Source organism: Balearica regulorum, chromosome 11, assembly GCF_011004875.1.
Source record: "Balearica regulorum gibbericeps isolate bBalReg1 chromosome 11, bBalReg1.pri, whole genome shotgun sequence".
NCBI classification, from domain to species: Eukaryota; Metazoa; Chordata; class Aves; order Gruiformes; family Gruidae; genus Balearica; species Balearica regulorum.
In genome coordinates, this window is record NC_046194.1 from 10,971,069 (window position 1) to 10,999,042 (window position 27,974).

A 27,974-nucleotide genomic window follows, 5' to 3' on the forward strand; every position below is an offset into this window, starting at 1 on the left:
CCCACCACCCAGCGCCCACCACCCCCCGCCAGTGCCCCCTTCTGGTGCTTCCCTCGCCGCGCCCCAGCAGCCCCAGGACGAGGCAGAGACTTGGCTTCACAGTGGTTTAATGCGAACGGAACCGGGACGTTACACTGGACAGAGTGGAGACAGCTGGGTGGATGGCAGCCCCATAGCAGGACAGGCAGGAAGAAGGGGCTGCCGCAAGCAGGGGCCGGCAGGGGGACGGGGGCTGAGCCCTGCTGCGGGCACAGCTGTCTCCACCGGCACCAGCCTCTCCCCTTCCCCACAGCCCTTCCCTGGCTGAGCCAGCCCCAAGTAGTTCCCTCCCTGTTTCAGTGACTTCTTCATCTTCCCCAAGGGCCACCTCTCGCCCAGCAGTGCCAGTCCCTCACCAGAAACCCGAGAAAAGATTAGGGAGGCCTCAGGGGACGTGCTTGGAAGGAATGGGAGGGCAGTCACTGCAGGCCTATGCTCTGAGAAAGTCTCAACTGTGCCACCACAGTGACCAAGCGCTTATGAACCAGCCAGTATCAGAGAAGCCCCCAAGCTAAGGCCCAACTTCAATCATGACAGCTGTGGCAGCTGGAGGATGCTCCAAAGGACAGTTCTGCTGCAGCAAGTTACAGCCTAGTGGTCCCCCTCAAGCTCTGAACACTTCCCTGACCAATCTTGCGTCCTCGTTTCCACACAAGTAACTGCCTAGTTCACCACAGAACAGGGGAGAACACACAAGAAGCCATTGTTACTTCTCCTGCTTCATAAGCAAATGTCCAACCCAGGACTCATTTTCTACTGTCCTTTCTGGAGAGGTGGCCTCACCCCAGGCACCACTGCTGGGCTCCTCCTGTGGCAGCCTTCATGGCCGCACAGCACAACAGCCCCCACCAGCCCTCCCCCCACTCCTCAGCCAGACCTGTCTCCTCCCCTCTGCAGCTGGGGTGCAGGATAAGGTCACCAGAGCTCAGCCAAGCAGGCTGCTGCTGGAAACACCACCACACCAGTCCACAGCAGAGCAAGCTCTGGCATTTTTTAAACCCCGGGCCAAGGCATCACAGCACACACTGCTACAGCCCAGGCTATCCCAGCTTCTATACACCAAACTGCCCCTGCAGAGCATCATGAGAGCACACATTATCGAAACCCCCCAAGCTGCCAGCAGCACTTTAGAAAGGAGGGGGGTTAACACGAACACACCAAACAGGTCTGTAATGCAGGAGGCTGAGAGCAGGGTTAGAGTGGGTCTTGGGTCTCAGCACTTCCAGACAGTGAAGAATGGGGGTTTCATGCAGGGTGAATGGGGTGGATGAGAGACCAACACACCCAGGCACCTACTCGCTGTTTTGGATAAGCCTTACTAAAACTCTAATACCTGATGCGATCACTGACCAACATAACTGCTATTCTTCAGAGCCTCCTGCAGAGATGGTTGGGGCTGCACAGACAGGGGAGTGATGGTCATCTCATACCTTCCTGTACAGGGAGAGAGGCAGCTCCTACACCATAACGCCATAAGCAAGTTCCTGCTCCACACCTATTCACATCTGCCCCTAGGTGCGGGACAATGCACTCACTTGCGTAAATCTTCATACATTTAGGCCAAGACCACAGCCAAGTAGAACAAGCTGCTGCCAGTTACAAAAGAGGAAAATACGGAACAAATTGGGAGGTTCAAGAGAGGAAAAGCTGGTTCAGAGAAGACCGATTTAGTGTAAAAATAAATGTCATTTTTGCAGGAGGGAGGGTGGAATGGAGGAACACAGTGCCAGGTGCTCCTACTGACGCACTTTCCCTGGGACGTAATTCCTATCAATAGTCTCCTCTTGCAGGAACATATGTAAGCAGCGCTCGTTCTGTGCCAGTGGGTGTCCAGCAATTCTGGAAGAAAATCAGATGTGGAGGTTAGCACAGCCACCACCAAGACCCCCACACCTTTGCTCCCTGTAGGGAATAAGGCAGACCTCCTTGTTAATGGGACCCAGCCCCAAGCACATCCACACCAGGCTCAGGCCAAGGTCACGGCATCAGTGTGCAACAAAGCCAGCAAGAGGTGCGGGCATGAGCATCCTGAACCAACACTACCCTGTCAGTGGGCCTCTGCAGCACAGCTACTCTGCTAATATTTGCTTCACTCTCAGAAGAGCACGCTGAACATAACCCACACTCAAAGCAGGACTTAATTCAGAACTGTGGTTTCATTACCCAGCTGCAGGCACCACCCTTTAGCACAGCACTTCTGTGCAGCAAATCAAGATTCCTTCCTGATCAATCCAGAGCCCTCTTCTACCAGAAACAGCCAGGAAGGCAGGACACAGCAAACCCAGGACATCAAGCTTACTTGTTAATAAACTGTTCTAGTCCCTGTCTCCGCTCCTCAATGAAGGACTCCTCAAAGATGCCTTCGTCTCCTCGGAAGGGAAGCTGTCGTTTCAAAGCTTTTCCAGGCAGTGGTGGCACTACAATCTGAAAGCACAGAATCACCCTGTCAGCAGAACCACCTGTGAGCAGGCATCCTTTGCTCTTTGACACTCATCTCCAGTTCCATTACACAGATAGAGACCAAGCCCAACAGCTGCCCATCACAATAGCCTCTCTTCTGGGCAGCTCAAGATTATCACTACAACTGTTCCCATATGTCCTGGTTTCATGAATAGCCAGGTCTGAGCCAGGCCTCACCTTACTGTCTCGTTCCAGCTCATTCTTCAGCCATTCAAAGTCGCTGTATCGTCTCCTCACACACGACTCCTTCAATTTGAAGATTGGGAGGTTTGTCTGTAATGAAGAGAAGTAGTTAATTTGCAGGTTGCTTTGAAAGCCAGATAGTATTTCAACAGGTAATCGAAACCTGAAGCTGCATTTAGAAAACTGAGCCCCCTGAGAAGGCAGCATCACAAGAAAGCCCAGCTTCTTTATTCGGGACGGAGCACAAGCACCAAAGCCCTTCAGAATCAAGCAAGCACTTGCCAGGCTATTCAGAGCCAGCCATTCCCTTCCCCTCAAGCAACTATTTCAGGAACACACTCCCTTCCCAGGGGCACATGCTGGAACCAGGGCTCACAATACAGAGAAGGCTGATTTTTTCCCCCTGAGTTCACTCCATTTTGAAGTGATCTACAACAAAACTTTGCAGCAGCCTGCAGAGCAAAAGAACCTCCAACCTAACACTGGTGTTTCCATGGAAGAACTAAGGCAGGAAATTTTGTTCCAACAACTGTTCAAGGCCAGATATTATGCTACAATTTTCTCTCAGATCACATACCCTAACAGGCAAGCAGCTTTTTCATATATGGCTTGTGACACTGGAGGAATGTGCAGCAAATCCCCACCCTTCTCCCCCACCACTAAAGACTGACAGCTACAGTAATTTCACTATTACCCTGTCAACACAGTCCAAAATGTTAAAGGAACTGAGGAGGCAAAACCTTCTGACAAGCAGCACCCAGATGAACACAGGTATCGCCGCAACACGTTTAACTATATTCTTATGAGGTCTGTGAAATAAAACCAGCTGCTTTCAAAGCATCTCCGCAAGGCCTAGTTCCAGTGGGACTAAGAGGTTCTCATTGCCACCTGCCAGGCACCCTTTGGCAGGCTGATGGAAACCAAGCGTCAGAACAGAAAAAAAGCAAACACCTAATTCTTCTGAAAGGTGGTGGAGATTTAGCAGTTAAATCACACTATGAACAGAAGCCAACACCAGCACTGTAACATATGCAAAAGGTAGCTTGTTTCAGGGGAAGCTCAATTTTACTTCTTTCTGCTATCAGATGCAGAGCTGTGAAGAAGTCCCCAATTCGGCTTGGTTAAGGCCCAGTGAAGAGAACTGCTCAGCCTGGTACACACACTCCTGGATCACAGGCTCTTTGTAAAATGATAAAGCTGACTCAGAAGGGGTAGGCAGACTGCATTGTGATCATGTACCAAGATACCACTGACAGCTTTCCTCCCCTGCTTGAGATAACCAGCTGCATGCAGTCATGCCCTACTCAGCAACCACTCATCGGTGCCCAAGTGCCAGGCCGGGGGCTCTAGAGAGTGGACAAGAACAGGAGCCTGCTGAGGCAGCACCCTCCTTGTCCTTGTGCATACCAGCCCACGCCGGATACCGAAGGGCTCCGGCAAACCCACCAGCTGTAAACGCTCTGACGTTGAGTCGTGGCCCACCAGTGCCGCAGGCAAGCCCCTGCCCAGCACTGCCCGGCTTGCAGGGTAGGGACTCACCTCCTCGGCCCCCCCATTGCCGCAGACAAACACACCCCCTGCCTGGCTGCCCCAAGCCCCAGGAGCTACGCCCGGGCTGCACGAGGCCGCCCTGGCCGAGCTCCTTACGCACACACCGCTGCTCCCTGTCCCGACCGCGTAGGCCGAGCTCGGCCAGAGTAGCGAGATCACCCCGGTCCTCCCCCGGCCACCCCGGCACCGCGCACCACGAGCTGCTGCCCCTCCCCGAGACGTACAGCCGGCCACCAGGCAGCCCAGCCCCGCACGAGCCCACACGGGGCTCCACGGCGGGCCCTGAGGCCTAGCCCCTCCCCGGTCCGCAGGCCCCACAGGGGCCGCACCCGCATCCGGAGCTCGTAGCTGGTGTATCTGGCGCGGCCCATGCCCACGGTCTGCGGGTTAAAGATGTCGATCTCAAGAAAATTGCTGGGCGGCCCGTACGCGTCCGTCAGGTCCTGCGGCTTGGCATTCAGGCGCCGGGTATCCGCCACCGCCGCCTCCGACATGGTGGTGGTGCCGCCACCGCCCCGCCCGGCCCGCTGCCGCAGCCCGCCCCACCCGCGCACGACGCAACGTTGCCCGCCAGTCGCCTGCATAACGCGGAAGGTATCCAGGGTTCGGGGCCCCTCCGCCGCCGCCACGCCCGAGCACGCCACGGCCCCTGCCCGGCCACCTCCTGCATAAGCGAAGTGGGTGTCCAGGGTATGGGGCACGCCACGGTGCAGCCCCGGAACCTGCATGCCGGGCTCGCTCTCGACGCTGCCCCGCGCCGCCTGTGCCGCCCCAGCCAAGCCGCCGTGGGACGATACAGAGCCCGAGGCTGAGTCCGCCGCGCTGGACGCTTGGGCTCGAAACCGGGGCGAGGGGCCGAAAAACGTGTATAGGGACTGTGCCATACAGCGTCCTGGGTGGGGCCAGCCCCGGGCGCTGCATGGCGCAGGGAGTGCCGGGACCCTGGAACCTGGTTGCTGCGGTTCTGACGAACGGAGCGGGATGCGGGCCCGTCACGCCTTGAGCTGGGGCGTGGCCTGGAAACGAGCTCCTGTCCGTGACGGGGTGGCGCGAGGGAGCAGCACTCGCAGGCCCGCAGGCCCACACACCCCAGAGCGCCGCAGGGCGCCCTCTTGCGGGAGAAGGAGCTGTTCCTCCCGAGGGGCTTGCGGCGCGGCCCTGGCTGCGCGGGGTCAACGAACCCGTAGACCGCCTGGGTGGTGCACGGGGCGGGGCGGGTTATGTAAAGGCAGTGCCCACTGGGATCTGTAGTCGCACGGACGCACCGCTTGCCACGCTTACCCTTCGGAGGCCCACGCCGCCCCCGCCCCTCCGGCGCGGGGGACGCTGGGTATTGTAGTCCATCGACCCGGCCGAGCCGCTTTCCACCGCCCCGCTGGGACTACCGTTCCCGGCGTACCCCGCGCGCGCAGGCGCAGGGGGCGGCGCTGCTCTGGTAAACAGAGCGGCGCGGCAGCGACGGGGCCCAGGTCTCACAAAGGGGTGGTGGGCCGGGCTGATGCGTGGCGGTGGAGCGGCTCAGACCCGGTGGCGGCGGCGCTGCTGCTGAGGCGGGCGCCCATGGCGGAGGCGGGTGGTGCCGCCGCGGCGGCGCCGGACATCGACCCCGACTTCGAGCCGCAGAGCCGGCCGCGCTCCTGCACCTGGCCGCTGCCGCGGCCTGAGCTGCCGGCGGCGCCAGCTGAAGCAGGCGGTGCCGCGGGTGCAGTGGAGGAGGGCGCAGGTGGCGCGGCAGTGGGGCCCGGGCGGGCCGAGGGGGCGCGGGCAGGCGGCGCGGCGGCGCGGAAGGGCGGCTCCCGGCGCAACGCCTGGGGCAACCAGTCCTACGCTGAACTCATCAGCCAGGCCATCGAGAGCGCCCCTGAGAAGCGGCTTACGCTGGCGCAGATCTACGAGTGGATGGTCCGCTCCGTTCCCTACTTCAAGGACAAGGGCGACAGCAACAGCTCCGCCGGCTGGAAGGTGCGCGACGGGACGGGGCGGGAGGACGGGCCTGGCCTTCGGCGAGGCGCCCGCTGTGTGCCAGGGCAGGCTGTACAACTAGGCGAGGAGCGGCTGCCTCGGACACCTTCCCGCTCCCGTGATGCCGAGCTGGTGCTGCCGCTTGCCCCGGCCAGCGGTCCTCCTCGCCGCACAGCCTGTGCTCACCTGTTGCTACTTGTCCCCAGCCGGGCTCTGTGCACTCGACATTGGTGCCAGCATCTAATCCCCATGGTACAGCGTGGCGGCCTGGTGTTCAGCTCTGCTGAAAGCCGCTTGGCTGGTGCAGGATTGTCTGCGCATGAGTGTGGGATGGGGTCCTCTCAGACCCAGCCCAAATTCTAGTTTTGTGCAACTGCAGCAGAGAAGAGTGGGCTTCTCTGGGTGGATGGTTATGGCATGGCCCTGTGAGGCTGCTCCTTGTGCCCTTTTTGTTGGGAAGTTTTCCAGGAAGAGAGTGAGGGTCAGTTAAAAGGCTGTAGCTAAACTTCTGTGCAAGATGAAGCATCAGTTGAAGAGTTTTTAAATACAAGGCAGCAGTTCTTTGTCACCTGACTGTTCTAAAGCTTAATATAAATAACTGTTTTATAGCAGGATTCTTGACTTTCAAGAGACTCCCTTTAAAAAGAGTGCCGTGTCCCAGAGCAGCGCTGGTGCTGTGGCCACGTAGGGACTAGGGACCTCTGCTGGAGTTCAGAAAATAGAAAGCAATGTACTGCTCCAAAGTCTCAACGTTGTCGTCTTCTCTCACTCTGGAAACAGGCATGTGCAAAGCTCTATTAAAAGAGCTAAACTGTTTCCATCATCTGCAGGTGGCATTCTCTTTACTCAAATGAACTTCAGCAAAGAGAAAGGGAGATGTGAGAGCTGGCTTGCGAGATAGTCCCTTGGGCTGTGCTGATATATCACAGTGGATCACATGGTGACTGGAGCCTAGAGAGTTCTATTGCTCTTCTTGCAGACTGGAGTTATACTTATGCCGTGCTTGTTTGCAGTGTACATCTCTGTTTGTGGTGTTGGTTAGCAGTTCATTGATGCTGCAGTTCTGCAGCAGCTTGAGTCAGTGTGGTTTGGGGCTTCCATAACTCCAGCCACATGTTCCTCTGCCTGTGTGACCAAGCAGTAAGTCAGCACAGAGAATTAATTTGGAAGGAAAAAAAAAAGTAGCTTTTTCTGGTAGGTCAGCTTTCAGCTGGCTCAGCTCTCTGAAGTGGCACACCATGTGGCTGCATGAGTGTGAATGTTAGCTCGAAAGAGGGCAGGAATGTGGTGAGAGGGACGCAGCTGTCACAGCTTAGGCTGGCACAGGTTGATACAAAACTTTTCACCTTTCCCATTTATCTGGCTCACTGAGTTCCCAGAGAGTGCACGTAGTTGGACTAAAATTGACTTTCCCTGCCCCCCTCCTTTGTGCAGATTGAATCCTCCTTATTAAGTTCTGATTTGGGACAGTGCTTGGATGTGTTTTCTTTCTCTTCAGAAGATTTGGTTTTAAATGCATCCCTAGATATCATGGGGAAGGTGGAATATAGAGAAGTGTCCTGCCAGACTGGATGCTGGAATAGGTAGACTTCTGGCTTGATTCAGTATGGCTGTTCTTTTGCTACATTCATTCATATGTAATGGGACTCTCAGTCTTTGGTTTTACTCTGTGTTTTAATTGTGTATCACTTTTGGGAAATCTACGGTTAGATTTAATTTGCAGAAAGGCAGAGATGAGCATTTGTGCACAGACAAGGGTTGAGGTCCCTGCTCAGATGCTGTTGCTGTTCTGTGATGACTTTTCAGTGTGAAATTAGTTTGTAGTTTTTCAGCCTGGGAATGGACTAACTCAGGCTGGCTTTAGTAGGGGGAGAGAACAGAAACTTCTTGCCAGGAAAGATGGGGAAGAGAGCAGAATGACAGCAGCTCTGGTGGGAATCAGCCTGCCTTATGATTAGGGTGGTTTAAAATCCTTGACTTTAACCAGCAAACAGGAAAACCATGATAGGAAAACTGTTTAAATGTCAGGGGAAATTATTTTTAAAATCTAATTTGTTTTCATTTTTAACAAATATTGTCAAAGTTTGGGTTGGTATGTAGGGAGTATGCAGTTAATCTTGCATGCCCAGGAGATGCAAAGGAGGCTGTGGTCTGTTCCCTCTGCTCCGTTTTCTTCCTTGTTCATTCTCTCAAATCCTGTTGGCAGAGTTTGGCAGGATGTGTGCCCCATCACGTGTGACCAGAGTTCTGACTTCTAGTCTTGCTTTATGTTAATGCACAGTTATATAGATTTGCAAGAGGTTTTTTTGTTTGTTTTACTTTAGTCTATTTGTATCAAGGTGCATTAGATGAAGGCAGGTTAGACACTTACAGTTTTAAAGATGTGGGAATCAATCAAATCAGTTCAATTTGATTTTGTGGACTTAGAGTAAATTTTATAGGTGCATGTTTTATATTGAAGACAAACTGAATAAGCAAAAGATATGTCTTCAGTTGAGGAATGGACCTGCCTGGGTGTTTTTTATTTTCACTCTTCCTTGTTATTTTTAGAGCTGTGAAGCTTTGCTTGCATCTTTAATTCGTGAAGTAAAAGAAAAACTTCTTGAGTTGTCTTAGCTTTATTCATTTCTCAGTTTTGAACTGAATGAGTTTGGGTAAAGGAAATTAATGCGGAGCTACTGCTAAATGCTGATGTAGGATTTTGATGCCTCTTAAGATAGTACTACAGCTCCTAGAGTTCTGGTATTTCTGTGTTGTTTGGGCAGAGCCATACTGATAATGTCCTATTTGAACATAGTGTAGTTCTAATAGAGAATTTTAAATGGGAAATTAAAAGAAATGTCTTTAAATTTTTTTTAAAATCTCCTTTAGTTAATATAAACCCCATAAACTTGTTGTTGATTCATAATTACGTTACAGCTGCCCTCCTCCACTATACAATTGGGGGAAATGTATCTGTTACAGACTGCCAGGGTGTAACCTTTGTGAATTCCAGAAGAATCTGTGTTTTCGAGGAAGGTGGTGCTTGCTGTTCTTGAATTGCTTCAAGCATTTTGTAAAGGACAGATTTGCTGGGTGTGCAGTCTGTACTTTCCCTGCAGTAGTTCAGCTGAAGTTAAGAATTAACCAGCCTGAAAGGCAGAAGTGTCCTTGCAGGGGTGTGTTGTGGGGCTTCTTTCTAATCTGCCCCTTCGTGCTCTGCAAGCTGCTCTGTGGATAACAGGATAATTCTTTCTGGCTTTGAGATTACTCGGAGGAGGAAGGTGTTGAGGGTTTTGAATAAAGTAGAAGTGCATAAACCCCACTGAAGCAGTTTGCACTGGTTGTTGCATTTCTCACATCCATGAATGTGAGCAAGTTTGACACAGTGAGGAGCAATGTTACGGACTAGGCTTTCTCACTGAAACATTCTGTGTATTCTCCCAAAGCTGTTGTCTTTACCTTTGTAGGAACACAATGAACTTTAAAATCATCCTTTTTACCGTCCAAAGACACTTCAGTGAAGCAAAAATCAGACGTTTCCTACGTATGCAATGTAAAGAACGAATGAATGATTCTGCAGTATTGCATTAGTTATAGGAGGCTGAACTCACAGCTCTGCATTCTGGTACTTCACTTTGTTTCAAACGCGTACATGTATATACATATACACATGTGCAACAACTCAAGTAGCTGAGCTGAAACGGTGTCATCCTCATCTATCTGGAAACACAGCTAGCTCTTAATCTTTGTTACAGTGGGCAGCATTTTACTTCAAACCCTTCCATTCCATGCTTGTGTTATATGTGTATTGCCCATAGGTGATGTTAACTGTTGACCAGATGGATCGGAAGACCTGGCTGAGGGCTCTCAAGTGCTCCCTTGCATGTACCCTGCCATTCAGTTTATGATGATAGAGTGACTTCACTGGCTTCCAGTGCTGTAGTGCTGGCTCTGAAGGTTCCCGGCCTCTCCCAGAGCTCAGCATGTCTGACCTCCTGGCAGAGCATGCACAGAGCTCCCTCAAGTTGAAACAGCTGCTCATCCTGTGGCCCTTTGAAGCTCCTGCATGAAAGAGTAATGGGCCAGCAGGCAAAAGCAAGCCTTTCCATGTTCTGGATTATTTCTGCTGTGCTGCAGCTGGTAGGTTCTGCCAGGTTATCCTTACACCTTGCAAATAAATTCCAGTTTAGTGGATACAAAATTATTTGAACATTTGTTTTGGTAAAAATGAAAAGTTTATTGTTCATTGGCATGTTGAATACTGTTCAGTCAGCTTTTGAGGTTTCTTTTCTGTAGTCAGTTCTACAAAAAAAGCAATAGTCAGTTCTTAAAATAGTCACATTAGCTGTTTGCTTATATCCATCTTGACTGTGCTGGGGTGTCTGTATCCTTGAAGATTTTTTTGGCTCAGACTTGTCAGAATCATAGCTTTTTAACATGGACAGGTAAGGATCCAAATCACTATCACAGGATTGCTTTTGAGTTTTGGTAAGGATAATTTCAAGATGATGATTTCAGAAGACATTAAAAATATTTCCCTGTCTTTGTTCACTGTGGCATAACTGACTTGATGCCATAAAGGAAAAGGAAACATAAAACTTAAACTCAGCATTTAAGCTCTGATCAAAGTATAATTCTGCCTGACCTTCAGCCTGGTGCAGGTTTGTGTATAGGAGAGGCTCACTCTGGGGGTCTCTGCTGCACAAAGTCCTTGACCTCAGTCTGTGAAGAAAGAGGCTACTTTTGTTGACAGTGCTGAGAAAGCCCATAGTGTTTTACTGTCTACAATTCGAGTGTGCCTGAAATTATACATTTCCCTATTAAACCTTCTGACACTAGAATTGAAGAATCGCATGTTCTACATCAAATACGAATAGTGATGTCATTGCTGTCATTGTTGCTACTTAATTTAAGTCCAGTTAATCTTTAGTTGTTGTCATAGGTGCTAGCTTTCTCTTAAGTTGAGATTATTTTGGTTTCTTGGAAGTTGCTGCCTGCAAGGGGAGGGAAAGGTCTGGCTGTTCAAATCCAGAGTAGCTAGGGGGTGGGTGGAAACTGCTGAAACTCTTGCCATTACCTCTTATGCCCACAAATGCATTCATGTGGTGTTAGTGATGTGCTTAGTCCTGGCAGCAGGGAGATGTTCTCTGTCCCAGCTACTGATAACTTATCTGGTTTCTTTAAAGCAGGGTGGAAAATAACGAACAGAAGCTGTACAATAGTTGTTGAGGAGGCTGTAGTGAAGAGCGTAGCATGGAAACTGAGGAGCACGAGTGGCTTTTGTCCATTGGTCTTTCTTTTAACAGAATCTTTTACCTTTTAATCCATTAGTCCTTGAATGGTCTGGCCTAGGTGAGGGCCTGGTGAGGAAGGCAGAAGGCAGCTGGGCATGGCAGGGACAGGAGGATGGTGAAATGCTGGGTGTGGAAAACGAGGCTAGTGGCAGTGGGTAGGATCAGGATGATGGTGCGAGTGTGGGATCACCTGTTTTTCAGGTGGGATAAAACTTACTGACAAGTGGTCAACTGTGGTGAGGGCCCACCATTGCAATGTAGCAACATATACTTAACTCTCGTTAAAGTGACATTAACAGCCCCTTCTCCCAAACAAGGTATAATGCCCTGAATAAGTATGGAAGTGCAGGTTTATTTTTTTCATTTGAAGCCTTATAGAGTGTAGGTGTCCCCCTCAAAAGTGGGGGACAGCTTGTCTTTTGGTGAAAGTTCATCTCCCCCGTGCAATGCCAGTCAAATTACTTGAAGGTTTGCTGCTACTCCTTCCTGCTCCCTGCTAGTTTGTTCTGGAAAAACTGCTTTGCTGAAAGATTATTCCTTGCAGCACGGCTTAATTTTCAGGCAGTCCTTGGAGGAGGCTGCTCCTGGGCTGCTTGCATTACTTGTTCCAACAACTTTATTCTGCACTATCTAATCCTGAAGAGCTTTTGTTGTATGTGTCTGCCTGTCCTGGTAAACTTGCAAATCGCCTCACACGTGGCTTTTTAGAGAACTAGGATTTTCTTCTTCTGGGCTCCTATTGGAAGATTACAGTAAGGAAAATGTTCTTCGTACAGTACAACTCCCTGTCTGCCAAGCTTGACAGCTGTGCTCATGTGTGCCTTCTGGAAGGAGATTGCTGGGGAAATGTTTTAGCTCCCTGGCTCTGGAGCAGTTGTTGCTGGAGCATAACTTTACAAAATCTCTGCAACTAAGAATTTTTCCTGAAGCCTTTGGAGTCAAGTGGCTGGGTGAGTACTGAGACAGGCACTGACAGATGCAATAGGCGGGGCGTTCTCCCTTTGTAGCATCCCAAAAACGCCATGGCAAATGATAAATCAGCACAATTATAGGCCTGGCTTTGGAACATGGCCCTGTGCTGGGATGTGACCATGTTCTTTGTATGCTTCCAGGGCAGTGAGAGCGTATGACAGGCAGCTGCAGTGATTGTGGTTTTTTCTTTTTTTTTTCCTGTCACTCATTCTTAGAGAGACTTTATGTTAAGAAATCTGGTGCTTCTGTGGTTTGTGGTAGAACCTTGACGTTTCCTTGGAGAGAACGGCCCTGGTCCTAGGGAACAGTAATTGAAAACCCAGGCAAATGTGGGCAAGCACAAAATTTTCAAGGATAGCTACTGTTTCTTGTATCTTTCTCAGCATAGCTTGTGCTTGACCCCAAGCACTCTGGTAGCTCAGTTCATACACTATTGCTGCATGGATAAGCTCCTCCAGGCAGGGCAAAATAACTGCCTTCTGCTTCTGTCATATATGTGTTAGAAGAAAGTACATCACAGGAGGGTGAGTTTAAGCTTGGTTTTAGTGTGAAGAACCTTAACATCTGAACAAACTATCCTAAGTGTTCTGACCTGCTCTGAGTAAGACTTCAGTTTTATGGTAGATAACCTCAACCTTAACTACAAAGCTGTATAGTCCCTTGAAAAAGCTGTCACTGGCATCGTGTCTTCTGTGTGACCTACTTGTGCATTTCCAAAGTATCTCAGTGTCTATGACAGTTGTCCAGAAGGCTGACTGGGTGGGATAATTGCTTGGTTGTGCTGCCAGCTCCCATGGCTAGTTCCTTGTCCTGAGACTGAAGCACTGTTTTGGTGCTGGGCAGGGTCCACAGCAGCATTGACACTGGTCTTGGGGCAGGCCTGGTATGATGGTGAGGAGTGTTCCTGTCCTTTAAATAGGGCTAGGAGATTTTAGCAAAGAAGAAGTTTTAATCTTGTGGTAACTGAGATGTAGGAAATAGTTTGTGTATGTTGCTAGCCATCCTTCTATGGCTGGTCTGTATATCCTAACTTGTACGCACAGTGGTTGGGACCTAGTGTATGGTCCACCCTTCAGTGTATAATAAATGTCTCTAGTCAAACTTTAATTTTTTGCATAATATTTGTCATTAGTTTCAGAATGGTTTTGTCTAAATGTGTTTTACAGGAATCATCTTTGATCTGTGATGGGTTAGAGGCACAGACTGGCATTTTTTTTCACCACAATACTTAACATACAGCCATAAGAACCTCCCTAAGATATCTGAATAAACAGCAATAACCACCCCTAACTAGTTGTTGAAGAGGTCCCTAAGGATTTGAAGGATTCCTGCCTCTTCCTTCAGGTCATGCTTTCTTATGGTCAAAGATGTTGCAAAGTCAAGATCTTGTCTGGATTGCAGGTGCTCAGACTAACTGAGATCCTCCCACACTGCTGAAGTTGAGTGTCTAAAAAGATGTCATCTGTATGTTTCTGGTTTGAGTTGCTTAAATGTCAAGAAGGAAATACGTCAGGGTTGCCTGGGTGACTGCACTCTGTCACTTCCTCTCCTGTTGTGTTTGACCTGGAGTTCTGTGATTATTTTAGCATAATTGATTTGTCCCTCACTTTCTCAATGAGATTAGAGGGTGCCCTCCATATATTAGGTGTATTAAATCATTCTAGCAGATGCATTCTTGTGCTGGGGATCATGCAGTGTGAAGTGTGAATCTCCTGTGCTGTTATGTCAGTTTAGCAATAACATGTAAACGCACTTTGAGACTGTTTTCATAAAAGGTACCAGGCTTTGCATATCTGTGTTCATATGAATCCTGTTCTTATTCCCAGATGTCTTATTTCAAGCTGCTTTTCATCCAAAAAACTTGAAAACTAGTTACTGAAATTGTCATGATACCCTATGTGGTGTTAATTTTCTTGAGGTTTCACTGTTACTGAAATGCTTGTACCAGTGCAGTGTGCTTTTGCTGACACAGGAATTAAAACCTGGCTATAGCCATGCATGAGAAGAAAACAGAATATACTTAGCTGTGAAATTTTGAAATACTGAACCTATTGGTTTAAAGTTCCATTTTTAGTAAATGAAGCTAAAAAAGCGGGTGGTTATGAAACTCCAAATGTATACTATGCATACAAGCTACTGGGCCATTCCTGATGGCACTGGGTGTCACATGTTCACAGATTACTTTCAGGAAAATAAATAAGAATTAGTGACAACTTAGTGGTTCTTATTGCTGCAGCAGTACACATTCAAAGTCATGCACATTTACCTGGGAAAAGGAGTGGATTCTTTGGAAATGAAAGCAGCAGCCTTCTAGGAGACAGGGTACCAGTCTGAATTACTTTTGTTGAGGCTTGAAGGGAAAGAAAGCTTTATTTAGAGAAGATGCCAGGCAGGAGTGTTATATAGCTATTAGTGTGAACAACACAATAAAACTGTGTAAGAACATTGACTGACACATGTTCCATTAGGCCCTGGCTCTGCAGTAACCATTGGGGTGCACTCCAGGTAAGAGCATATGTATCCTTAGATACCAACCACAACAAGCAGCCAGTCTTCTCCAAGTCTTCAACAGCCAAAGGTTAAAATGAAAGCTAATGCAGAACAATTCTCACATGTCCTTTCCTCTCCATGAAAACTTTCCACTTTGCCTATATTGTTTATCTACATCCGCTTTGTTCTAGGATAGCACTTTTGGTGAGGTGGCCAAAATTAGCATGGTGAGGACTTATCTGAGAGGAAAAGGGTGGGGAGAGGGAAAACAGCAGGCAGGAAAGAACTGTGTTCAGAGGTGATGGGAAAGGATAATAAAAGCATGGTTAAATTTCTTAGAATTAAGAGAGCATGCATGAAAGCTGAAGGCTGCTCTTTACCTTTTTGTTTATAGGGAAAAGTTGCTCTTGGACGGCTGTTATGCTACCAATGTAGCACCTGTTAATGATGTTAACTTGACCATCTGAACAAATTAAATGCTAATATCAAACAAATGCATGACACAGGCCTCAAGGGGAGTTTATGGAGGATCTGCTCAAACAAAGAGATTATTGCTTGCTGATTCTAAAATACTAGGGAGTTTATCAGTTACAGAATGAAAATTCAGTTTGATGATGCTATACAGATATGTTTGCTTGTAGTTCCCAGCAAAGATGAACCAAAAGAAGGGACTTGGGAAAGGCAAGGAATTGGGTGCCTTGCCAAACAGAAAAGAGGCTAAAACTGGCACATATTGTGCATGAGTGCACTATCCCCTGAACATCTTATCTCATTAGAAATGCACACAGAGGAAAGCATACTGCCTGCTTGCAGAGTGAGGTTGACAGACTCCAGGATTACTGGGAGTCTTGTTCCACAAAGTTTCTCTCTTGTTTATCTGTTTTGGGGATGAATGTGGTAATGGGCGCACTGAATTAAAGTGTTTTGCCATTTCTCTTCACCTAGTCTATTTGATTCACTGCTATGCTGTGCTCAGATCCATCTGAAAGCTAGCCATATAAAAATCAAAAGATTCATCCAGGCTTATACTGGCTAATGGGGTTGGAAGAAGGGTGGGAGCCGCATTAGCTCAAATTCAGTTAGGCTCACATTGAAGTTGCAAGCTGTATTTGGGAATTCACTTACTTGCTCTGTAGTGTGCTTAGTTTTTGCAGATTCTCTGTGGTCTTGACACACTAACTTTGTGTTAGTATTTTACTTGTTGGAAGCTGCTAGTTGTTATGGTAGTTTCACCCTTGCTGCTGCAGTGAAACATGGCAGTGCTTGCTAGTGCTGTCAGGCATGTTCAAGCAGAAATAGCAGGGGTTTGTGGGTAGGTCTTTGTTATAATTTTCTTCTCTGGATACTGTGTAAATGCGTTTATGCTTGTGAGGTTTCTAGGCAGGAGGTGTGTCCACTGTTAGGTCCTCATATCTTGTTTGGGTTGTTTTGTTTTGTTTTTCCAGAACTCTATTAGGCATAACCTGTCCCTGCACAGCAAGTTCATTAAAGTCCATAATGAAGCCACAGGGAAGAGCTCTTGGTGGATGCTTAATCCAGAGGGTGGTAAAAGTGGAAAAGCACCAAGAAGAAGAGCTGCTTCCATGGACAACAGCAGCAAACTTGCAAAAGTCAGAAGTAAAGCATCCAAAAAGAAGCCTCCTCTCCAGTCTGCTCCAGAATCCACTGCTGACAGTCCTAGCTCCCAATTCCCTAAGTGGCCGGGGAGCCCGTCCTCAAGAAGCAATGAGGACTCTGATGTGTGGAACACCTTCCGACCTCGAACCAGTTCCAATGCAAGCACTGTTAGTGCCAGGCTTTCTCCTATCCTGACGGAGCAGGATGACCTCCACAATGAAGAGCTGCTTCCTTCTCTAGTGTACTCCAGTGCATCCAGCAATGTTCCACCAACTGTGACTGAGGAGCTTGAGCTTATTGATGGGTTAAATTTGATGTCTCCCAGCTCATCTGTGTTATCTACCCAGCAATCTGTCTCAAGTGGTCAGATCCAGAGAGATTCCAGCTTTTCCTTGCAGAGCCCAAACGCAGCTGGTCAGACAACTACTTTTGGCAATTCCCTGTTTAACCCCATTGATATCTCACTGCAAAGTTCCATCAGCCATTTCTCTGCCTCTCACACCTTGGAAGTTCTTCTGACACCTGCTTCTCCACCTCCAAGGGATGTTATGTTGACTCCAGTGGATCCAGTTCTTCCGCAGACTGGTAACAGAATGAGCAGCCGAACTCTTCTGCTTCTAGGTGGACAAGCTGCCCTGAGTAAGATGAGCTCAGGCAATTCACGAGGAAAGTCTACAGAGCAGGAGACAGAACCAGTTGGTGCCAGTGTTTTGCCATCAACGCTTCCCATAGTAACATCGCCTCAAAACACTGCCAGCATCATCAGTTTGAAAGCTCCAGTTTCTGCAACAACTGCCCAGTCGTCCAGCTGGCAGTCCACTGCTGCTTTCTTCTGCTAGCCCTGCTCCCTTGGGATTGAACCATGGACAGGCTGCCCATTGACCTGGACCTCGACATGTTACATGGAGAACCTGAATGTGATATGGATTACATAATCAACAGTGAACTCATGGATGAAGAAGGATTGGACTTTAATTTTGAACCCATTCTGTCTACTCCCAGCTATCCCAGCACCTCGCAGGCCTCCAACCATACCTGGGTACCAGTTAACTTCAGGAGCACAAAAGGTAGGTGTAGTTATGTAAAATTCAACAGCTCTATAGTGGGAACAGCCCTGTTTGTGATGGTTCCTGTGCCAAGTCTGCAGCAGTTAAAGATACCTCTTTGGAAGTGCAGGTGCTGTTTTGAGTAAAAGCTTCTGGAGAGCCACATTCCAGTTTAGAAGGAGAAAAAAACTGTCTAAAGGTAGGTAGATTTAACTTATCAGGTAGTAAACTCATTTATGGAGTAGAACAGCAGCCTGATGAAACTCCTGTTATCTCTGTACCATAGATAACTGTTGCAGGACATCGGTCTCTGCAATGCCTTATAGCTCTGAAGTTGACATGAGAGCATATACTGATTCCATAAATGAAGACATGATCCTCTATATACAGAACAGTTGAACCTGAGCCAAGCACACACTGTGTTTCTATTCAGGTTATTATTATCCTTGCAAAATTTTCTAGAATGTGCAGTTGCAAAAGCATGTCTGTGTCATGACTGTCTGCTTTGTTGTGTGTGTAGCAGGACACAATCACTCTCAGTTATCAGACCTGCCCTTCCCTTTTCTGGGATAGTGTCTGTAAAGTCTGGTAAGCTGGTTCATCAGCATTAAACTACCAAATTGCTTATGTACCCATTATTGGAATGGGAAACAGGAGTTTGCGGTGTAGATGGAGATGGAAGGAGGAAATGATGCAGTAGTGCTGTCCCATGCACAGTGAAGCTGCCTCTTCATATTTGCACAAAAATTTCTAGAGTCAGTTTGGCAAATAACGTATGTGAGAGCAAAAATTAAAAATGTCTTGTTCTCTGAGGCTGTGACACCCTAATTTGAAGCCCTTTAACCACTGATGCAGTTGAAGAATTAGAGAAATGGAACTTGAAGGCATACTTCACACTTGGAGCTCAGGTAGCTAACAGAAAATAGACAGTTTTCTTTGATGGACTGGAGCATAGGCTGGATATTTGTTGGAAAGTGGAAGCCTTGCCAAGAGTATTTCCTGTTTTAGGAGGCAGATAATGGTGTTTGTTAGTGTGTGTGCATTCAACCCCTAATACTGGCTGGCTGAGCAGGCAGAAGGGCAAATTGCAGATACTGCTTCAGTGTGGAAAGCTCTTGAGCTTCCAAATGATGGAGACTGAGTGAAATTATCATGTACTTGACCTTAATACTCTTCCTAGGCACCTGAGTAACCTGGAGGTAGTTTGGACTAGGTGACCTCTGGAAGCCCATTTCAACCTAATTTCAGGTGATTGCTGCTACTGTTCATGCTAGAGACCTGATATTAAATATTTTCTGCTCTGCCCCAGTACAGCCATTCTAGACAAGTGTCTTGGGTCTAGACAAAGTGAAATGCTGTCCTTTGAGCTGCTGGTACTTAAAACATGTGAACCTATTGATACACCACTATATATTCTGGTTAAAAAGTCAATATAACTCCCTGTTATTCCAAGTCCCACCACACTGCTTAGAATTTAATTTATTAGTAACGTTCTTCTGTCTGTAGCTAACAGATCTCTTTTCTGTAGAGAGAGGATCAATCAAGTTTTTCTGTTCCATTATGGGCCTTTTAGTCTTGTGCATTTGTTACCTGTGCTCTTGCTGAATTACTGAGTGGCTGTCTTAAATTGAATATCCTAACTTCAGGTGGAATATGGAAACTCAGTTTTGATTTCAAAGACAAATTTGGTTGACAAAACATTGGCATCCTTCGTCCGTGTTAGGACCGTTTGAAAGTTAGTGACAGAGGCTGTGGCCTTCTGAGCAGTGTTTCCACTGGGTATTGTTCTGAGCTTTTGTGGTTTTGGTGGTTTGGTTTTGGGTTTGGGTTGGTTGGTTTTTTGGGGCTTTTGATGATTTGTTGGGTTTTTTGTTTGGTTTTGTTATTCCATGCTAGGACAGACCATCATATTTTGAGAATACATTGACTTTTCAGGGATGAAATATTTTTCACAGGAGTGCTCTTAAAACATGCAAGCTGTCCTGCAGTCCTGGGTGTGTTAATTACCTGGGCTGGATAGACAAGACCTCTGTCTCCAGAATACTTGGCATAGATTTTACTTTTTTTTTTTAAGAGTGTAAAGCAGAGAAGTTGAGGGAATGTTTATCAAAGGGTAGGGCCTAGTACTGGTGAAGATGTGCCTGTAATCAAATGCTTAAGAGGGAGAACGTGAGCTCTTAACAGCATGGTTATATTCTTATTCCATATTATTATTCCATACTTGGCATGTGACTTGCTTAATCAAAGCAGAGGAGCTCTCTGATGTTAAAACCCCTGGATTTGCTTTGTTCCATGTGTGAAGTTGAAGTGATGCTTTCTGGGAAATATGCTGGACGCATGCTCACTAAGAAAGGAGTGAGATCTGGAACAAGTTCTGAAACAGTATTGTGTTTCAGCAGAAAGCATAGTTCCTGCGTGCTGCTAGTGAACAGTTCTTAACAGCAGTACTGCACTTGGAGAAGTGACACCCTGTTCAGCGTGCTTCGTTTCAAGCCTTTTATTCCATCCTTAGGTTGTTTGCTTTTTCTGAGCTTTGCAAAGCTTTTCAGTTTTGCCTGTATCCTGGAATCCATGGAGTGGGAGGAAAGGGAGCCATTTGTCCAAAGAGAGCAAGTGTTGTGTAAAATGCTGCCAAGACAGAGAGGTGAGTCAGGTTTCTAAGAAGGGGAACAAGGTGCACATGGAGAGAAATAAGAGCCTTCTTGGAGGCCAGGAAGGAAGGACCCTGGGAAAAGAAGGCAGAATGTTTTCTCAACTTTACAAGTTCCAAAGCCAAGTGAGCTGCAGACATCAGTGTTTGTGAGGAAGTCAAGATTGTGTCATCTCTCCCTTCTCTGAATCTGTTACTGCAGTGAGTTATTAGGGTTATTTTCCCTGTTTGGAAATCACTGTTCAGGGAAACCGTGGCTGCCACTATATATTCTTCCAGTGTGCCAGGCTTTTTTCCTTTCATATTCTTTCTGAGTGTGGTTTTTTCCATGTTAAATTCACATTGGTAAAAGCTACTCTTAAGTGATTGCTAACCTAAAGCTGTCCTTCTGAGTAGTTACTGTGGGCTTAACCTGTTGCCTTTCTTGGGTCAGCTGTGGTGTAGCACTGAGCAAAACTGTTCATCAATAAATGCCAGTGATCACACTCTGTGATTTGCATAGCCAGAATGAAACTGGAGCTGGGGAAATATTTCTCTTTTTAGGCAAGAGAAAACTTTAGGAATAAGTACTTAGTCTCTCTGCAGCACTTGGGAAGACACAAGCTAGTTGATGTTATCAATGGTGCTCAAAGCTGACATGATTTTATCCTCTTCTTGCAAGTTAAGTGCTGAAGAGCTTGTCCACAGCTTCACCAGGAGTCTGTTGGAACCCTCTGTCTCTTTACTTGGAGATTAGAGATCAAACATGGAAATTTTGCTCCTGCCCAGCAGCGATGCAACACCCACAAACCTCGCTGTTGGCCGCAGAGGAAGAAAGTCAGTGTGTGAATACTTCCCTTGACTAGGAAAAATATAAATTCTACGATTTCAGCTACTGTTGTCCGCTAGCTGCAGCTCAATTGTAAGTCTGCCATTCACTGGTTAAGGCATTGGATGTGCAAACCATATAGAGTGCCTTATGGGAGTCTTAGTGAGCAAGGTCATGGAAAAATGGTAGCTGCAGCTGGAATTAGACCGTGGCATGCAGATGTCAATCACATGCAACCACTATTGCCTTCAGCACTTAATGCAAGTGTTCTCCATTCTGTTTGCTGGAAGTGTGGGTGGCCACCCGGGTGTCTCTCAGCAGCTCAGGGACTTTGGTGCATTGCTCATCTATCTCTATGTTAGGTATTTCTGCAAGCCAGTAGGAGGAATACCTGGAATAGAATTGCCTCTTTTGTACAGTGGTTACAGTTTGTGCTTCATTGACAAATGTAAAGTCCATCCACTCTTCTGGTGGGCATTAGTTAATGATCTTTAGTTGTTCAGTTAAATTCCCTGTAGCTTCATAGCCTGGAGAACTCTATCCCTTGCCCGGCATGGTCTGGACTTACGGTTTTCTTGCTATGCTCTATCTAATTCCCTTTGGTCCAAACACTGTATTTTTGTCTACCAGAACATTAATAATAACTAAACCCTCCATCAACTTGCAGTTTCCCAAAGTAACCTGTTGCTCTGGCTTCTGCTTTAAGCTACTATCTTTTCTTGTTCAGGGCTGATTCACTCTAGTAGCTTCTTTCCCTTTCCACAAGTTTATTTAATGCTCAGTATTACTGAATGCAACTGATTGGATGCCCTACATTTATCTGGCTATTCTACCTACCAAAGTGGATCATAGACCTATGGTGGAGGTTTATGTCAGTGTCTTCAGTCTGCTTAATCTATTCCAAGCTTGTTTTGAACAACTTGTGGCAGTTTAATTGTGGTGAGGCAGAAGACCCAAGAAATGATCTTTAGACTTGTGGGGGAATGAGATATCTGGAAATGTTTAATTATTTGTAGGTAGATACAGGATATCTTTAAATGGGTGAGCATAAACAGTTTTAGCATGTGATCTTTAAAAATCCCTTTTTTAGTCTTTTCCCTACCAATTGATATTTGTTGTTGCTTAAGCTGAAGAGTAATTTTCCTTCTTCCTTGCTGTTTTCCTGCAATGCCTCTGGTGTTAGCCGAGTCTTCCTTTAAATCCCCTTATCTTGCAGAGCTTTGGTGCCATCGGCTTACAGGAGGAGTACTTACTTTTGACCTTTGTGCTTTTATTTTGTCTTTGTCATACTCTGAAGGCTTGGAGCTGAGCAGTCTTCCCACTTGACTCTCCATTGATCAAGGTCTCTTGTGGTCTGTGTTTGTTGCTTGCTGGAAGGTGACATACTTTGAGCAGCAGGGGCTGATTGATAGCAATTAACTCCTTATCTATGCTTTGAGGATTCTCATTGAAGCTGAGATGTAACCATTCACTCTATTTTTGTCTTCCTAGCATCCTTCAGGTTTTGAACATCGGGTTCTGACTTCGCTTCCCACCCCTGGCAGAGAAAAGAACGGAGCACGTTGGATTCGGTTTCCCTGCACACCACGCCTTGGGCAGAAAGGGCTGCCCCACCTAGGAAGGAGGGGCAACCTGCATCTGGCTGCAACAGGAAGAGTTTAAAGATAGTAATTGTGTTATGTGCCATGGCTCTTCCTACAAACCTGACTCTGCCTTGGATCATCTCAAGAAACCTGGGCTGTACATGTCCAAAGAGAAGCCCTGGTAAAAAACCTCGGCCAGAAGACTCCTGTGCCAGACAATAGCATTTTCCATGTGAAGAGTTGGGTTTGTTTGCTGGAGGAATCTCTCAATGGCTGTCCTCCCTCTGCTATGGCAGAAAGTCTCCCAGTGCCTCAGACTGGTGGAGGGCTGGCTCTGCTCTCACTTGGCTTGCGCTGTGGGGCAAAGTAGTTGGACGTTTTCATTAAGCTGTCAGATGTGCACTTGGTATCCCACAGACTTGCAGAGGAATTGGAAGGAGCTTGTTGGTGGAAGCCCTGTGGGAAAAGGGTGCACTATTTCAGGGGATGGCTTCAGCATGCCCATCTCTGGAGCACCCATCGTCATTCTGCAGGGAAGGATGTGGTCATGATGTAGAAAGCTTCCTCTTGTCCACCTGAGTGGGAACAGGAGGACATTTGAGTTTTTCACTGTGCCAACTGAGCCCCACTGAATCAGAAGCATGTTTTGAGAAGTCCCTATGCTGTTCTCAGCACTCTTCTGATACACCAGGCTGCTGTAAAATAAGCACAGTTGCTGATAGCTGTTTTGGGACATGTAAACATGATTTAGGTTTGTTTCTGATCTGTCTTGCTACAGCAGAGAAGTGGAAAGCCTGGGTGTGGCCTTAACAGAGCCCTGGTTGCTTTTCAGAAGGGCATTTTCTATAGATGAAATATTTTTTTACTAATCTGGGAACTTTCTACAGTGAATATGAAGCAAATGTTAAGTGTGTCCCCATTAGGTATATTAGGCATCTCTCCCTCAGAGGAGGTACCAGTGACAGACTTTTTCCAAGCTGTATTGGGAACAAACGCAGTTGATGTTTGATAATGTATATGATTGAGGGGAAAGGATTGGCAGGTCCCCGTGGTTTCAAACCACGTTGGGGAAGAGTTGTACATTATTGTAATCTATATGTAAGAGTAGCTGCAAATTACATAGAAGCTTTTCTAAACCTTTTTAAATATATATTATATATTTTAATTGAAAATGAGATTATTGGATAAAAAAAAACAACCCACATTTGCTACATCTGTCCCCTTGACACCAGATAACACTACAGTATGGGAGAGGACAGGCCTAAGGCATTTTGCGCCAAGAAGCTGAAAATGTCATTGGAAAAGTGGGAAGGGCACCACTGGGGAATGGCTGCTCTCCCTAGAACAGGCTGAAGGTGCCTACGTGGCATGGCATTCAGCCACAGCTGCTCTGTCTCTCCTCAACTGGGCACTCCCGCCAAGCCAAGAGGACAATGTTACAGAATGCTAATCATTAACAGCGCACTCACTCTCAGCTAATCCCTTAAGTAGCTGGACTGCAGCTGATAGATAAGACAGATTTGCTAGTCTGCTAAGAAGATGATGTGGACTGGATCATGCTAGATTGGCTGACACTGTGGGTAGTCCTTATGGAGGGCATGATCAGTGGTATTTGGTAGCTTGCTTTTTGGTTTCTGAAGGTTTTTGTTTTCTTGCTGAAGTTTCTGCTACTGCTGGGGAACCTGAAGCCTGTAGGCACATCCTTGGGGGTATGCTGGGATCCTGCCCTGTCTCTTTGTTCTTGCAGGACAGAAGATAGGAGTCAAGAGGCTAGTTCAGAGCAAATGCTGGCATGTTCCTGTCACCTTTTTGGTGTTTGCAGTGGCAGGATCTGTGGGAGACATAGCGCTTTCCTGGTGTTCTGGTAGGCTTGATATGGCAGAAAGCCTCTTCAATCCTTTCTGAAGGTGGTGTTGGCTTCTGTTCAGAAGGTTTGTATCATGCAGTGTAATGAGCCATACTGTTTACCACCTTGTCGGCTCTGTTTTCATGGGTTTCATTTCATTTTCATTTGAGTGGAGATTGGAACAGGAGTGGTTTGTCGCATTACCTGCAACAAGGAGTCTTCAACAGTTGTATTTTAGCATGCTCTGTCATCAGTCTTCGAATAGTTTGATAACCTTTGCTTTGAAGGCTGTCTTCATGGCAGACCTCAGGGTGATATGTTTCAAATTTACCCACCATCTGCATGTGTAGCCACAGCTCATGGTAACAAACAAAAGGGCAGATGCTAAGCAGGGATCCCAGTCTTGCAGACTTGTCATGGATGCATGTTCTTGCTGCAATTAGTTCATTACACAAATGGATAGATACCCTTTTCACAAACACCTAATGGTATATGCTGCAAGTGAGAATTGGCCATTCTGGGTTGTAGCTAATAGATCTGGCAGGGTTTGTGTTGTTTGGCACATAATATGCCACTTTGTTAGCTTGGGCCTTGAGGGGACATGAATCCCATGATCTCCAGAGCAAGTTGACTGGCTGCCCATGCCTCACAGCCATCTATCAAAGAACAAGACACTGGTATGTGTGGTCATGTGAATCTCTAGCTAATTTCTCATGAAAACAGAGCCCAAAATAATAGGAGGTACAATAATTAGTAACTGGTGCTTCAGACCTGCAAATCTATGGTGAGCTGTTTCTGGCTGGGTTGGTCTGTGGGGAAGAAGTGCTATCTTCAGGCTGTTCCAAGATGTCCCCTAGGTGTGACAGCACTGGGGACATGGCCTGATCTCTGGCTGCAGAGAGCCTGGCCCCCTGAGCACTCGAGTAGTGCCCCAGGAAGATCTGATGTACTCTCAGCTAGTACGCATCCTCAACCTGTTCCAGCTGAAGGAACAGAGCACCTATCTTTTCTTTCTCTCTCTTATTTTTTTTTTTTTTTTTCATACTCCCAGGCCAGACTCCTGGGGAATTGCCTGTCCTGGAGACAGGAGCACCTCTGGCTGGAGTCCTGCTGTACCCGTATACTGACAGTGATGTCTCTGTCCTGTGGCAGTCCATGCAGGTGCTCTCTGTCTCCTCAACGCAACAGAAGCTGGCAGTGGTTAAAGAAGCCTGAGAGCGCACTAGTGCTGAAGATGGTGTTCAGAAGACTAATGGTACTCTGGGAGTGCTCAGTAAACCATGAATGTAATGTTGCAGGCTCAGGCAGGCCAATTAGCTTCTCGTTTGTATGTGTAGCAAGATAATTTGGATCGTGGGCACGGAGGGCAGGGATGCAGAGAATTCGGGAGTTAACCAGCCCCTTTTCAAATCACTTTCTTTTCATAAACCTTGAGTTTTCCAGCCACGGATATTTCCTTCCAGGACACAGGAAACTTTAAAGTTCCTAAACTGCTGCTTGCTGAAAGGTTGTACCTGGCAGGGGGTTGCTCAATACTTGTCCAATTTTTTGTATTCTTGCCCAAAGATTTTGCTACTGACTGCTGCTGGATTCAGGATAGTGTCTTGGTGGTTTTTTGTACTGTGTTAGCCCTGTGGGCCCTGTATGTGTGGGCTAATTTTTGCTCTAATGAAGGATTGGGCTGGGATTTTGAGAGCAGCTGTGAGCTGGGTAGGGAGGGAATGGGCCAGTGACATGGGGAGTGATGTTCCTGGATAAGTGCCTGAGGGTAGTGGGCAGGGAACTCTTGGCTTGAAGCCTTAGATTGCACTGTATGTGTTTTCCTTGTCCTCAAGGACTGTGGGAGGTTACCTTGGGGTAACAAGTCTCTTCATCTCCAGAGGATCAAATGCCATCTTTCACAGCATGAGGCCACCATGCAGCTTTGGGCTGCAAAGGATTCAGGTTACTAGGCCCATGGAGCCTAGTAGGAGGCAGACTTGCTGCTTTTATTTATGCCTGGGTTTAGCAAATTTTGAGCCTTCTTTATAACTTAAGCATGTTTTACTATACTCCCAGCTTCCTGTGAGAGCTTGGAATATTGAAAGCTTCTTGAAGCCCTTAATTTTCCTTGGTGTGTCTTAAAAACATGTCATCCCCTACTCTGTGCAGCTTTAAAAACAGCTGTCAAATTATCCTGGTGAGAGGAATGAAAGCAGTGGGAGTGTTCCAGAGCCCGGGTATATTCATAAATGAGGCTCATATTAGAAGCAAGTAGCACTAATCAGCTTTTCCAAAGGAAATGCCTAGAAAGCTTTTATGTAGATCATCATATGTTAATTTTCTTACTTAGCTGCTTATTTATAGCCACACTCAAATGCTTCAGGGCTAGCCTTGCTCCAGGAATGAGAAACCTGTGTCTGGTGCCACAGGTGGGAGTGCCTTGGGAGTAGTGTCTTGGACTGTCAGCAAAATAATGTGCAAGTTTGGACCCATTATCAAAACAAACAAAAAACCCCCCAACCAAACAAAAAAAAAACCACAAAACAAATCAATCAACTCGGGGACATGAGCATGAACAGGGATAGCTTAGGGTTTGCCTCAGTTGTATGTTTTGACAAAGAACATGTTCTAATTAATGTGGGGAAAAGCAAGCAAGAGGTGACTCCTGAAGCCTGAAAGATCTGTCCATGTGAAAGCTCGCAGCATGTGGTAACTCATCACCACAGTTGCTCACCTTTCAAGAAAGGGATCCCCTCTCTTCAGTAGCCTTTATGTCTCCTTGCCCCCCAACATGTCTGTAGTCGATGGATAATAATCTCTGATGGAATCAAAATTGCATCTGATATCATGCTGTAAAGCAGAGAAAAGGCAGCAGAAGCTGAAGGTGAAAGAGCTGATGGTGTTGCATTTATGGTTCTCTGACTAAGGCAAGTGTTACGGTGTGTGGTAGAAGGGAATGTTCATGGCTGGTGCCATGGTGCTACCCTGTGGTGCTCCCCAAGGTGTCTTGAGATAGGTCACTTCTCCTGAAAGGAGCCTTCTTCATAAGGCAGTGGGGATGGTTCTATGAAATGATGCTTCCAGCACAGTGGAGTCTTTACCTGGTGTGATCCCAGGAAGGGTTTCTGCATTGCTAGCACAGATGTCTGCTGCATACAGGGCAGGCATCACTAGCTGACATAGTTTCCACCCATCCCCTCTGCAATCTTTCACCCATTTCTCACAATAATTTTTTTTACATAATCTCTGCTTTTGTTTGCTCTCTGTAGCAGTGTAACTTCTGAACCATTACAGGCTCTTTGTTACCATCTGTGCTAGCAAGACTGTAGAATGTACTAGACTAGGGGGGAATGGTTGACAAATAAAAACCTGTAATCCTCTGCCATGTGTCTCATGCAGTTTGTTCTGTTTCCCTGGTGAGGACCAGGTTGGGGTTTTTTTCCTTGCCCTTGGCTTCTTTCCTCTGCCCTCCTCACCTGTTAGGGCAACCCCTTGGTGAAATGCCCCTT

The 27,974-nt window shown here is 47.1% G+C and overlaps 2 protein-coding genes across 2 annotated transcripts; one reads left to right on the forward strand and one right to left on the reverse strand.

Moving 5' to 3' along the window:
• Window positions 1–90: 90 nt before the first annotated feature.
• Window positions 91–5,002, reverse strand: SNX12 (sorting nexin 12). The gene is made up of 4 exons (XM_075763283.1): window positions 4,563–5,002; window positions 2,677–2,772; window positions 2,339–2,463; window positions 91–1,878 (listed from the first exon to the last, which is right to left on the reverse strand). Exons 1-4 carry the CDS (start codon window positions 4,959–4,961, stop codon window positions 1,776–1,778), a joined length of 723 nt encoding a protein of 240 aa, XP_075619398.1. The 5' UTR covers window positions 4,962–5,002; the 3' UTR covers window positions 91–1,775.
• Window positions 5,003–5,634: 632 nt separating this feature from the next.
• FOXO4 (forkhead box O4) lies at window positions 5,635–27,845 on the forward strand. The gene is given in 5 exon segments (XM_075763284.1): window positions 5,635–6,195; window positions 16,379–17,352; window positions 17,354–17,411; window positions 17,413–17,600; window positions 22,527–27,845. Coding segments are annotated over 5 exon segments (1,641 nt in total). The 5' UTR covers window positions 5,635–5,793; the 3' UTR covers window positions 22,546–27,845.
• Window positions 27,846–27,974: the final 129 nt, after the last annotated feature.